Source organism: Chanos chanos, chromosome 12 (assembly GCF_902362185.1).
Source record: "Chanos chanos chromosome 12, fChaCha1.1, whole genome shotgun sequence".
NCBI lineage: Eukaryota > Metazoa > Chordata > Actinopteri > Gonorynchiformes > Chanidae > Chanos > Chanos chanos.
Window position 1 is genome coordinate 14,049,351 of NC_044506.1, and position 13,667 is coordinate 14,063,017.

Here is a 13,667-nt window from a genome sequence, read left to right on the forward strand (position 1 = left end):
ACATAGCAAGTCTTAGAAAGCTAGATTTCAAATGTCAACCATTTCTCAATAGGAATGCATCATTAATAAATCTTTACATTTTTTTTTTATGTGCTTTTTACTACCCTTTAAAAAAGTCCTTCTCTCTGTTAACTGCTTTTCATAAATAGAGACTGATTTAACTGCTCAAGGTCCTGCATAAACGTGAAACATCTTAAAGACTGAAGATCGGGTGGTGCTTCTCTGTAGCCATGAGGAGCGTCATTTAGCTTTTTAGTCATTGCAGAACTGCATTAAGCCACACCCCCAAATGTTACCTAATGCAGTTCCACAAACAGTCTAAAGGTGCCCTACCAAGATGTGCCCAAAACTTGAGGCCATCACTGAGGTGTCCTATTGTAAATGCAAGGACCTCTAGATGATTCCACACCTCCTCCCAAGTCACAATTCTCTCTACAAATCAATAAAATCCCTGTGGAAACATTTTGTGCATAGAAATAGACTTTCTATTCTCCTAAAGAATGTGGTGGGTTTTTATACTGTAAATAACAGATTCCCCCTTGTGCTACTCTAAGTAAGACTTTATCCTTCATCTGACTACCTATAGATTTGTCTTTTAAAAACCCATATTATTTTCATAATCTTTAGATTACTCTTTTTTGTCATAACATTAATTAGTTTTAGATTTTCATATGAAAAATCAGGTGCACTTTTATGTCTGTCCATTTTCATACAAAAAACAAACAAAATGAAACAAACAAACGAACAAACAAAATCACCATGGTGCTTGAAGCAGAACAGATGTGGGGTGGAGCTACTCAAACTCCTCCTCCAAATTATTCGAAGTTGTGGGCGTGGCTGGATTGGAATCCTGTGAGAGCGACGCCACAGTAACAATACGTGGTGAGCCAAGCACCTCGTCAACTGTGTCCTCCATGTCCTCAGTGGTGATGATAGTGAGTGCTGCCCCTCCTTTCTTGTTCTGGTGGGTTTTGATGTGCTTAGACAGATGGTCACTCCTCATAAACCTCTTGGAACATTCTGGACACTCAAACCTCTTCTCACCTGGCATGGAAACACAACAAATGCAAAATAAATTTTAGAAGCAGTTAATGTAAAGCATTAGGTTGAACGTGCATTTGTATGTGCTGTCTATGATATGGAACGCCTTTTAGGCATATGCTCTAAGACAGTGTTTCTCAATCCTGCTCCTGAGGGAGCCCTGCTCTGCATATCTTCTACCTATCCTTGCTCCGAAGACACCTGATTAGTGTGATTAACATGCTCTTGATTAAATCAGGTGTGCTCAGCCAATCAAAAGTGCCAAAGATGTGTTCAGTCAGGTAGGTAGAGCCAGGGTCCCCCAGGAGCAGGATTGAGAAACACTGCTCTAAGAGAATAAAGTCTGTATCAGTGAGAGCGCAACTATGTGAATATTTCTCTTTGTCTTGTGTGGATTCCTTAGCGTGTGCGCACAGGCATGTACCTGTATGTGTCCTGCGATGCCTCTGCAGCTCATCGCTCCTGGTGAAACGCTTTCCGCAGAAGATCCAGTTGCAGACGAAGGGTCTTTCTCCTGTGTGCCAGCGTAGGTGGGCCCTCAGGTGGGAAGTCTTCCCATACACCTTCCCGCAGCCTTCCATGTGACACACATGCTGCTTCTTCTTTGATGGATCGCTGTTGTTTCTGAGGGTTACAGACATTCATAAGGAGATAAGTGCTGTGCTGTCGAGGAACGGTCGAGCAAAACTAGATTTAGAGTCAGACTACCAGACTATGTCTGTTTCTCAGGGGAACTCCTTCCAAATCAAGCTCATCTTTGTCCTGCATTCATATTAATTACCAACAAATATGAGGTATTGATTGCAATACTCTCTGATTCAGTCTTTCCCAATATTGAACCTATGCTCAGTATGACTGAAAAGTGGTTCAGCGGCTCTTTAGTGCCTTGCATGGTACAGGATATGAGCACAGTCTGATTGCCATTAGAAGCCTCTAAATCTCAGTGGTGGGCTCAGCGTTTGTCAGCTATTCGACCGACAGGTTAGCAGTCTCTGGAGATCACAGTAAACTTGCCAAATTGAGTGATGCCGTGAGTCACTTTTTGACTTTAGGTAACTTTGGATGTATGTAGCTGTGACGACATAAAAACTTTACATAAAGTTCAGAGGGCATAGAAGGGTTTTTTTTTTTATACCAACAGGTAATAAATAATACAACAGAAAAAAAAAAGAAAACAGAGAATGTGAGAACATGATACTCCTACATCAGCATCAATACATCAATCATCTTCTGTCACTATATTGTGAAAGACTATTATCCTTTGCATTTCCAACTCCAAATTCTTTATCTGAATCCGTCATTCATTCTCTCGACTCCCATTCCTTCATTTTTATCCAAACGTTCTCTTCCTCTTTCTTACCTTCCCTCTCCATCCCTGCAGTTGGGACAGGAGCAGGCCACCCTGCGGAGCCTCTTGCTGGGCTGACCCTCCTGGTCTGACGGACTCTGGACCTGGCTCAGCTGCTCTGGGCTCACTGCATTCAGCGCAGTGTTGCCAATGTTACCGACAGTGACGGTCACTGGGGCTGGCTGAACTTTGACCCCATCCTGACCTGGTTGCTGACCTTTTAAGACCAACATGGAAGCAAATTAGCCCATGGCTCAGGCTCACAGGCCTCTCTAGTTTTGTGGAACACAGTCAAACTGAGTTAGAAAAAATAACACATTATAGCATAACTATTGAATAAAGAGGATGTCTCAAAGCATCAAAACTACATTTGTGGGTCCACAACAGCAAAAAAATAGCATCTTTTAAAAAATTGCTGTAAGTGGTATCTTCATTACATGCCTAGGAGTGAATCAAACAAATTGTTAAACATAACTGTATTCACATTAAAAGAAATACACAGCTGTGGGTTCATCTGCAGCATTTCTATGTTTGACCAAACCTCTGCTCAATCTGATAAGACGGTACACAAGAGTGGACCACTCTTTTGACATTCAGTAATGTGACATATGAACACTTACATCAGTATAAGGAGATCAATCAAACTATAGCTGACGTGACAGTTATCCTAAGTCATTAAGACTGAAATTCAGGTTCACCAAAATGTTGTATTTAATTTCAGACCTTGACCTGAAGTAATTAAAGCCATAACAAGCTGTGAGTCTTGAAGACCACCGAAAATTAATGCAATTTTGCATAAACAGTAAAACAGCAAACATGTAACACTGATTTTACATTGATAATTCAGTGAAAGTAACCTATTAGCAGGTGCTTTACAAACTACATCTCCACTTTCATTCTGGTACATTGTGCTGTTTAGTAAATCGACAGTTTTACTTCAGTACTGATTACAATTTAAACTACTTTTTTTTACAAATCATGTCAACTTTTTCATGAAAACAGCATGCATGAGAATGCAGAAGATATCATGGTTGAGCAGTGCAAGGCTGACTAGTAAACCTCCTTATTAATGAATTTATTATTCTACAAATACAAATATATCACAAGGATCTTACCTTGCACTCCTGTTATGGTGAGTGGGACTCCCTGTACCTGTACCCCTGTTGTACCCAAGCCGGCGATGTTTACTGTCTGCACGCCGGTCCCCGAGGAGAGCTGAGCTGTATTCAGGGTAATGGGTGTCCCACCCAGTGTGATTGGTGCTATCTGAGTGAACGTGCCCCCGGTTGCATTTGATGCCACAGGAGCGAGCGTGAGCTGCTGGGGTACCCCTGCATTTTGAACCTGCACCGTTTGCCAGCTGATCTGCCCGGTCGGGGTGAGGGTAGGAGCACGGATCAGAACCTGGGCGGGGTTCTGGAAGGCCTGGAGCTGAAGGTTCTGCTGAACTGGCTGAAGGGTCTGGCCTGGCTGAAGCTGAATGGAGCCTTGGACCAGCTGTTGTTGGGGCTGCTGGATCTGGATCTGCTGCACAACTGGATGGCCAACAATGTGGAACTGCTGGATCTGACCCTGCTGGTCAGCTGCAGGCTGGAGCCCGTTTGATTGAGTTGTGCTCTGGGCGTCTGACTCACCGGGCTGGCTCTGTCCGTCCTTCTCTGCGGTTCCCTCAGACACAGCAGAGCCTGGGGGTAACGTACCGCTATCAGCAGAACTGACAGCAATTGAGTCAGTCCCACTGGCTGTTGTCGTCGAACAGGCAGGAGCAACGGTAGATTCTGCCACGCCCACACTAGTGGTGACTGGCGTGGACATCAGCTGGTTACCATTGGAGACGCTTCCATCACTTGACTGAACAAGCTGTACTGAGCCTCCTCCTGCTACATTGTTGATGACTGGCAAAGCTAAGGTCACTCCACCGATGTTGATCGGTAATGTGGTGACCATTGGGGTCTGTGTGCCTTGGATGGTCTGCAGCTGAAGAGGAAACGACGGACGAATCTGAAGGGGAATCGCCTGATTGGTCACATTCTGGGTGACAATGTTGGCAGAACCTGTCCTCTGTGGGGTTGCCAAGATGGCCTGGTTGTTTCCAGCAGGAATAAGTTGAATCTGTTCTGGCTGCACACTTAAGGCTGTTGGGTTGTTGGGGTTGATTTGGATCTGTTGACCGTCTGCCGTTTGAATGTGTGGTATCACCTGATACTGAATGCCACCGGATGAATTGGGCATATTTTGCACCTGGATAATTTGAAACTGTTGCTGCTGTGGTTGTCCAACTGTTGCATTATTCGAACCGACTGTTTTGACCTTCCGTCCTGTCGTACCGTCACTAGTCGCAACGTTAGTGGTTGTTGCCACAGTCACCCCAGTTTGCTGCGTGTTGTCCTTGGAAACAGCGGTGGCAGCGGCGGGTGCAGGTGACGCAGCTATGATCTGCCAGCCGTTTCCTGCAAATTGTGCGGGGACAAGCTCCAGCTGCTGAGGTGGATTCTGGAGTTGCACAAGCCCTTGGTTTGGGTCGATGATAATCTGCTGCTGTGCTCCCACTTGGCCCTCACCAGCAACACCTCCTATTTTACTGCATGTGGCTGCCAGCAAAGCAAGGGGAGAGGGCTGCGCGTCCTATTGACACACAGGAACACACAGGCAAAAAAAAAAAAAAAAAAAAAACATTGTCAGAAGATGTGGGCGGGTTTACAGGAAGAGTGGGTGGGTGTGTGAACCACATTTTCTCGATTTCCCGACATGGAGCAGAGAGAGACTGAGATGCAATTGAAGCCGAAACTGGGTCGAAGCAATTACCAACTTTAATGCACGTTATTATTTATTTATTTTTTAACAAATAAATGAGAAATGTTATTTCGGCTCCAAGTCCTTCAATAAGCGAAACGGTAAATTTGGAGGCACGTTACTCTGCTGGGAAGTGTTGGAAATAGTGAAAATATATGCAAATCATGAACAACATGCTTAACTGCAAATTAAAATGTAAAAAACCAAGACCAGCCGGTAACGCTGACGGTTAATGTCAGGCTTAAAGAGTAAGTTGGTGTTCGACAAGGTAACTGTTAGCCTACTATGCAATCAGGAAGTATATATAGTGGCTAACGTGTATCAGCTGAGGCTAGATCCAGGGCTGTGTGGGGAAATGTTATGAATACGATATTGATACCTGTGATCCTGAAGTTTTCCCTTTATTTCCACCTTCACTTCCACTTGATTTCCCCCCATCTGTCGCCATAGCTCCCTTCTTTGAGTCTGTAAAAATGAAATCATACCTCAGTCAAACCGAAATGGCCTGACTACAGTCAAAACACTGTATGGGAGAAGGATCCGATTATAAAATACAAATCGAAGGGTATTATGTACACATGGCATGATAATAGCGGTTAAATATTGTAAGCGAGTGGGGTTAAACCCGACCCAATAGTATCTAAAGTAGCGTAAACACTCGTAAAGGAGGCTGTCCTTTCTAGACATTGCACAACCAAAACTGATCAATGATGGGAACAAACCAAGACAGTAATTCTTAAATAGCCAGTCTTAACAAAAATAGGGGTAAGACATTGTCGATACATGGAGAGAGGGGTGGAGACGGATGGGAGGGAGGGTACATACCACTCATCCCGCATTAATAAAACCGGAGAGGAGTTGTTTAAGAAAAAGGCCGGACGCTGTGGAAGCAGAGGCAGGCTGAAGCCCCGAGAAGGACGGCCTATTTTCCACGAATGGCTACTGCTAGGCAGTGGCGTAGCTCCACCGACCGCTGTGCTCTATCTGGCTCTGACGACAAGACCCACCCGCCAGGAAGGGCGGTACCAAGCGCAAGGCGAAAATTGCACCCGTAAATAACGGAACAGAAAATGCACCCGGATACGTCACCTTCAAAACTACTTGTATGCGTGCTTCTCGAAAGCGTGCCTATGAATTTTCGAACAAGCGTTAACGAATTTCCGTTTAGATGTCTCCTCATCCAAGTTACGGATCTGTCTACATGAAGGCCCACCCACTTCCATTTAAATCTCAAGTGAACGCCAAAATCATGCTCCTCTTCTTTCGCGTCGCTGTCCACACGTCTTGCTTGGTGTTATTCTCAGCATTTATTCAAGCAATATATTTTGTTTTCATTTTTAGAATTGCATGTATCCACTTTTTGAAACACAATTGTATTTGAGCAACAGTAAAATTGCTATGGCTTTTGTGGGCGGATGCTCCCATCCCACATATTCAGATTGGATGGGAGAACTTTGTAAGCGAAGGTTTATATGGGAGTTGTATTTGACGAAGGCCGATCGTCGAAATGTTTTCTTAGCGAAAAGGACTACAACACCCATGCTGTATAGCGATGAGTGGGAAAAATGCTCTGCGATATTGTCGTGTTCGGTTGAGAGTGCGAAAGAAGGGCGGTTACTTGTGCTATGTGGGGGTTGGGCAAATGGAAACGGGAGGAGAGAACCTTACCTCTAAACCTACCTTCTAGTACAGCCATGCTACCCCAGAGCCCAAAACATGTCTATGTTCGGCTATTTGTCTCTGGCAGTGTCATTCCATAGCCACTACAGATATATACAAACAGCCTCTGGAAGGTGGTCGCGTCGGTAGCCTAGGCTATTGGTGTAGCTGCGGTAATGCTTTCATTTATTTTGGTCGATATCAGAATTACTTTCCTGTTAAGTAGGTATATCTTAATTGTGGAATTCTCTCTCTCTCTCTCTCTCTCTCTCTCTCTCTCTCTCTCTCTCTCTCTCTCTCACACACACACATACGCACACACAGTACCTACACAATAATTGGCAAGTGCAAACAAGCTCCAAACTGCCGCTAGATGGGTGCTCAGAATGACTGTGTGAGATAATAATGGGTCTTTTGAGAGTTACTGAAATTTGTCTACTGTCAGGTTGGTTCCAGGTCATTTTGCTCCTTCATGACAGAACTTTGAAAATTCTTTTCTTAGTGTAGCCTCCTTTTCCCCTCTCCATGATGAACTGACAAATGCAAGAAATGCTGTGTAGAGGGGATCAGTATGAGGGTTTCAACACTCAGTCTCAAGAATCCAGTCCTTTAAAACCATAACTGATGCAAAAAGAAAAAGACAACATGGGGAGACATTGGTCCTGTCATTAAACTCCTTATTCAAACAGCTCTGATCATCCGTGACAGGCAGACATTTAAAAGTGAAACAGCTATCACATATCAAGTCCCATATTTTACCCAGCTGTAGCATTATCAATATTATCCACGGGTAGCACATATCAATGATAATAGAATAACTTAGTGCCATTATATAGTGTAAATGGCACTGTACTACAATATGATTTAATGGAAAAATGCATAAGTGTAATATTTCCAGTTGTAGTGTGGAAAATTACATTCTTTTCTACTGTCCTGCTTAATGCTCCAACTGCAATAATCCACTGTTTCTTAGGGGGGTCCAGGAGTCTTAAAACCTCCTGGTTTTTAATATTTGTAATATCTACTGTTTCCTTCATTGGTCTTCTACAATAAGACGCTCTAGAAGAGTATACTATTTAGCAAAATCAGAAGCTAAACTTTTTAAACATGTCATCATTTCTTGTTTAATTTCAGATAGAAACAAAGATACAATTATACTGAACTTCAGTCAAGAAATTTGACTGCAAACCTTAAATCAGAGAACATCGAGGCACACCTGGTTATTTGTAGTTTCCCTTGTAGTCACAAGAGGGCAGCAAACCCCACAAATAATCCCAGGTGAAGGGACTGAAATTCCTCATCAACATACAAACTTTACCAGTGTTGATAGGCTTAGAGTCTGGGGGAAAAAAGCTTTCTTTAAACTTCTGCTGATTATATTTTAAGAGAGTGCAGTGAAACTAATTCACAGGGCAGCTATGTTCAGCTACATTTGTTTGACAGCCTGCGTTCTAAATACTGAGAGTGTTAAACAGAGAAAATGCCCTTGGATGTGTCTGTGATGCTAGGCTTCACTATGTCATTTAGGATACAATTATTCTCTGACAGTGACGGTCTCCATTTCATGATCAGCGACATGTAGCTGGCATTAGGAGCTTGTCAACAAAGTGCACTACATTAGACTCCTACACTGCATCTCCTCAGGGGGAAAAACGTGTTAATGAGAACCGTGAACTGTCAATTAGCATGAAGTTTTAAACATTTTCCCCTTGAGACTGAAACTGTTTTTCCTTAACCTCCTTACAAGAAACTGGAGATTTGTGTTATAATTGCAAAGAAAATAAGATGTTTAACGACAGCATCAGGTACAAAGACCAGTCTTCTATTCTCCCCGAATAAAGTCCCCCAGAACTCTGATTCTGTGTTCAGTGGAACGTTTCTGAAAAGTATTTGAAATGTAATTTTGAACACTGACATTTTTACTAAATAAATAAATAAATAACAATTTTGTAAATCATTTTGTTAGTGTTAGGACTAGTGAGATCCCGGGGTGAAGATTGTGTACTCTTGCTGATGACTTTAATGAAGGCAGCAGAGTCACTCTGTGGTGGAAGACTGAAAATGACTTGAAACTACTTTGCAGCTGGCTTTGGGAAAAAATGGGCAGAGAAAAAAAACAAAACATGGGGCTTCTTGTAGGCTACACGATTAATATGACGTATATTTTTTTTTTAAAACAGAATCTCTATTGGAAAAACACAGAGTTGTGAATGGGTGTGATTAAATAAGTGTAATATCATAATTTTATATGAAATTGATTACTGTCACTGAAACTACCATAATTATACTTTACAATGAACACTGATGCCAAATAATCGCAGTGAGTTACAATATGATTCCTATTATTGCCTTCTTTTAAAAAAGAAAAGTTTCCACACAGTTTTTGTGCTCTCTATAGCGATGAGTACATTCAAGAATATGCCTTCTGAAAGATTGCACAAATGCACATACGTAAAACATATACATAAGTCATGGGTATATACGTAAGTGTGTCTGTGACTCCATCGTTAAGCATGTGCGTGTGTGTTAACTTATATTACTGTCACTCAAAAAATATGTGTATGTGTCTGCTAAAGCCGGTATATGTAAATGTGCGTCTGAGAGTGCGTGTTTTTGTGTGTTTGTGAGAGTGTGTGTGTCTGTGTTTGTGTGTGAGTGGCGTCTCTGTGTCTCTGTGTCCTGCGGGTGAGGCTTGGGGGAGATTTACTACCGCTCTTGTGAATGAGACATTTTTGGCAGACGGCTCTGTTGTTCATAAAGTGAGTGCGTTCTCTCTTGCAGGAAGGTGTTGACAAGAGAACACAAACTTGTTTTGATTAACCCTTTGTCTGCCAGTCAGTAAGAATCTACCATTTGTCAAGCAAAAGAAGTACAGATGATCTTGTTGATGTACGTCTGAATGCCAATGGAAATGAAGTGAAATCCAATACAAAACAATTGCTGATGGTCACTTCCTTTTTTTTTTACCATCTAGTGTGTTTTTAGACCTGTGCATTCAGCTTTCATCGATCACTGCTGGTAAAATGTACAAGGTGTATGATGTAACAACGCTGCTATGTCTTAGTCATGTCCCTCAAGGGGCTCAGGGAATGGAAATTATTTGCCTACCGTTAAACTGAGAGAGAGAGAGAGAGAGAGAGAGCACCAACAGAGTGTTAAAAGATAAGTCTCTTGGCTATTAACCACAGGAATGTGCGCATACTGATTTATTGGTGAACAACATGACTTCCTTAACAGGAGACTATAACTCCCCACCAAGTCATAATGTGTGTATAAAGAAAAGCAGCGGTGTGTTAACCATGCATATAAATCTATCGTGTTAATGTAAATCTGTTCTGTCAAAATGTTGGTACTTGAAGTGGTTGCAGTTTGTCTTCTATCATTTATGAATTCTGATACCTTGTTTTTGGAATGAATGTCTTGAATGGAAAAGAAATCACAGAACATGAATTTCTTGCACTTTATGGATACTGTCATGAATTTGTGCCAACTAGGGTGTGTATATCTCTGATTGCCAAGAATGAGTTTTTATGCTTCTCTCCAGTTAAGCACTGACAAGTCCTTTATTTCCTCCTTCGTGGTAGAGTCTGACAAGATAAAGCGCTACCACAATTAGTTCATTAACACTTAGAGCTTGGGATATTTTAAGAAAATGTTTGGAGGAGGAAATGGAATATGTGTGAGAGTGTGTCTAAGTAAGAGTGATGTGTGCGTGTGTGTTTGTGTGTGTGTGTGTGTGTGTGTGTGTGAGTGCGTGCATGCATGTGCATGTATGTATGTGTGTGCGTGTGTGTGCATGTTTATGTCTGTGTATGTGTGTACCTGTATGTTTGTGTGTGTTTATGTACATGGAGATGATGAATCAGACATTCTCGTGTGGCTACAGTGAGGGCTGAGTGTAACCTGTCTACATCCTATCACCTCACAGTCTCTTGTCTGATCATCTGGCTCCATTCAAATACTTAGAGACCAAACACACTCTCACACCCCTGAGTAAATATTTTGTATTTATATGCACAAAAAAAAACCCTTTCAATCTGACTGAAAAGAGTGTTACATATGATAATGATTGTTTAGTATTGTCAGGGTTGATTGTTTTTGTAGTATGTGGAAAAAGGCTATCTTAAGTTGTAATTGTTTTGAAAAATCTTATATCAAATGGCAACAACACTTCTATCAAACAATGCAGTCTTGATTGGATGGCTCAGCTTACTACTGAGATGGGGATGTCACCATCAGGTATGTGCTCTACAAACAGTCTAAACAGTAAAGCGCGCGCACACACACACACACACACACACACACAGGTAAGCCTCAGGGCAATAAAACAGCAGTCCACTTAGTCGCATTAGTATTATTGTGTAATCAGGCGATGCTCTTAATTCAATTTGCCCTCTGAAAATTAAATGAGTGACAAAAGTCTTCCATCAAACCTAATTGCTCTTCGTTCATTTGCATAAGCTCTTAAGCAGGCAGGAATCACCATGGGAAAAGCCCCAGCTCATAAGGCGGGTTTAAGTGTCAGTGGAGATCCCCTGATATGTTGTTTCTCCATCCATCCCTACACGCTTCATTGACAGGGATAGTTTTTGTTTTAGTTTAGCACTTGCACAGTTGATTTACCAAATGATGAAATCATCACTGTCTTTATTAATCAAACATACAGGTGTTACACAAATGGCAAAATATCCAGTTCAGTAGTCCATGTGCAAGTGAAAGAAAAACAATGCCCTTAATCCAAACCTTACCTTCACAATCGCTCAATTATGTCAATTCCAATAGACAAAAAACCCCCAGATCACAATCTAAATCCCTCTTTCCTACTGTAATAAGGGGAAGAGTAATCTATGCCTATGGCCCTCTGTGCCCCCCCCCCCCCCGACTCTACTCCACACGCATCCTTATCCTAGTCTCGTTATTCTCCTTCCGTCCACCCTCAGGACAAATTGTCAGCACAAATTACTCAAAGGTGACCTCATCAGGTGAAGTACTTTAAGATCAAACAGCAGCGCACCATAAAGGAGTCCGGTACTGAGGTAAAAGCTTTAGCCCCCACCTCCCCCCCCCCCTCTTTTTTGCCTCCATTAAAGTTCACAGGGTAGCTCGTTGCCTCACAATAGGTGGGGGCTCTTTGCCCCCGAGACACCTTTCAGCCTCAGGTAAAGGGCTGATTGTTTAATTGCCTTGGGAACCAAGCTTACCCACAAGCAGGCTCTGGCATGCTTTTTCCCTGGAACTAGACAAACTCAAGGCTTGTGTTAAGAGGCATGTTTATCTGTGATGCACGAGTGTTGTAACTCTTTAAAAAACAAACGTATCGCTGCCGCTGATGGCTAAGCCAAGAAGAAAGCAGTAATAATAATGATATGGCAATGGTGAGAACACTAATGCTTCTGACAGAGTTATATTTAAGATCTCAAGTGAAATAGCTGTGTATTCATTAGCATGTGAACACAAGCAAGCTGTAATCTCTGCTGGAATAACATCGCATTCTAACTTGCATCCCACTGGTGTTCGACGCAGTTCATCAGAGCATCTGACTCACTTTTCACACCCACTGAATTTGTGTGTTCCTCCAGTACAGAACCACAGAAATGAACCCTAAACACTTAGAACTCTTCATCAAAATTCCCTAGTTGACCTCCGAACTCTGGTTAAAGAAACCAATACCGGAACCCACAAAGTCTTCAAAATAAAGATAACATGACAACTACATTTTTTTTTTTTTTTTTTATAAGAGTGATGTAATGGCACCACATGACATCTGGAGACTGAGAGAAACTATGTGGAAGTGAGATTAAAGCGCAGTGTTGAAGTTTCAGTGCTGTACTGCTCCGTATGTAGTGTGCAGTTCTGCTGAAAAGATACCAAATTCATTATAAGAGTTCTATTTTATATACCTGTACCTATGGGAAGCAGAGATGTCAATCACACGACGGTAAAGTCATAAAAACCCAGGGCGTGAAGAGCGGGACTGGCTTCTTAATGTACACTTCCACCTCTGGATTTCCCCTTACAAAATCTTGTTTTAGGGGAACTGGACAAGTGTGCAATCACAAAACAATAGAGGCTTTTCAGAAGATAAGTGGCTACTGTGATGGTAAAAAGAAAAAAAAAAAAAGCATAGGCTAATTACATGGTATTCACGAGACACCTTAAGGTCTTTATCCGGGGTGACCAGGACGGTGGGAGGCAGGGAGGAGGGGGGGGGAGAGAATCTTTGCTAGCAGTTGTTTTACAACAGCCATCCAAACCTGTCCCACTTCAAAAGGAGGAGAGGAAGAAAAAAAAAGAAAAAAGGTTGGACGTCCTCCCAGCCTCTCTGAAGTAAGCACAGAGAGAGGGAGAAAAGCATGACTCTCCCTCTCTCTCTCTCTCTCTCTCTCTCTCTCTCTTTCTTTTCTGTCTTCACAAACCGAGCTTGAAAAGTGTCGAATAACTCTCTCTCTCTGAGTCAGTCATAGTGCAGAGCGCTGTATTAAAACCACTTCATTTTTCTTTCTGTCTTTTTCTTTTTTTCTTTTTTTTTTTTTTACCTCTGTGAGCGTTTGCACATATCCTCAGATAAATGACGCTGAAGCAATCTCTCAGAATTCCTCCGGTCATAAGTCATGTCATCGCACCTCGTCGGGCCGCCATGTTTGCCGGGCCTCGCCTGCTTTCCCAATCAATCTTTAAGTCATTCTTTTCATCACAGACATTTAACCTTGATCATTTGCAATGTCAGACCCGTCTGACTCATCCGGACAGTACAGGACGTGTTTGCAGGAATAATCTGCGTCCTTCCGGAACGCGCACAGAGAATCTGACGGCAGTGACTCAATGA

The 13,667-nt window shown here is 42.4% G+C and overlaps 1 protein-coding gene across 1 annotated transcript; it reads right to left on the reverse strand.

The window, feature by feature from the left end:
• Positions 1–710: 710 nt before the first annotated feature.
• On the reverse strand, positions 711–5,645 carry sp4 (sp4 transcription factor). Its single transcript, XM_030789146.1, has 5 exons — positions 5,562–5,645; positions 3,505–5,014; positions 2,402–2,606; positions 1,466–1,665; positions 711–1,044 (listed from the first exon to the last, which is right to left on the reverse strand). The coding sequence occupies exons 1-5, from the start codon at positions 5,628–5,630 to the stop codon at positions 794–796; spliced, it is 2,235 nt and encodes a 744-aa protein (XP_030645006.1). The 5' UTR covers positions 5,631–5,645; the 3' UTR covers positions 711–793.
• Between the last annotated feature and the right edge of the window lie 8,022 nt (positions 5,646–13,667).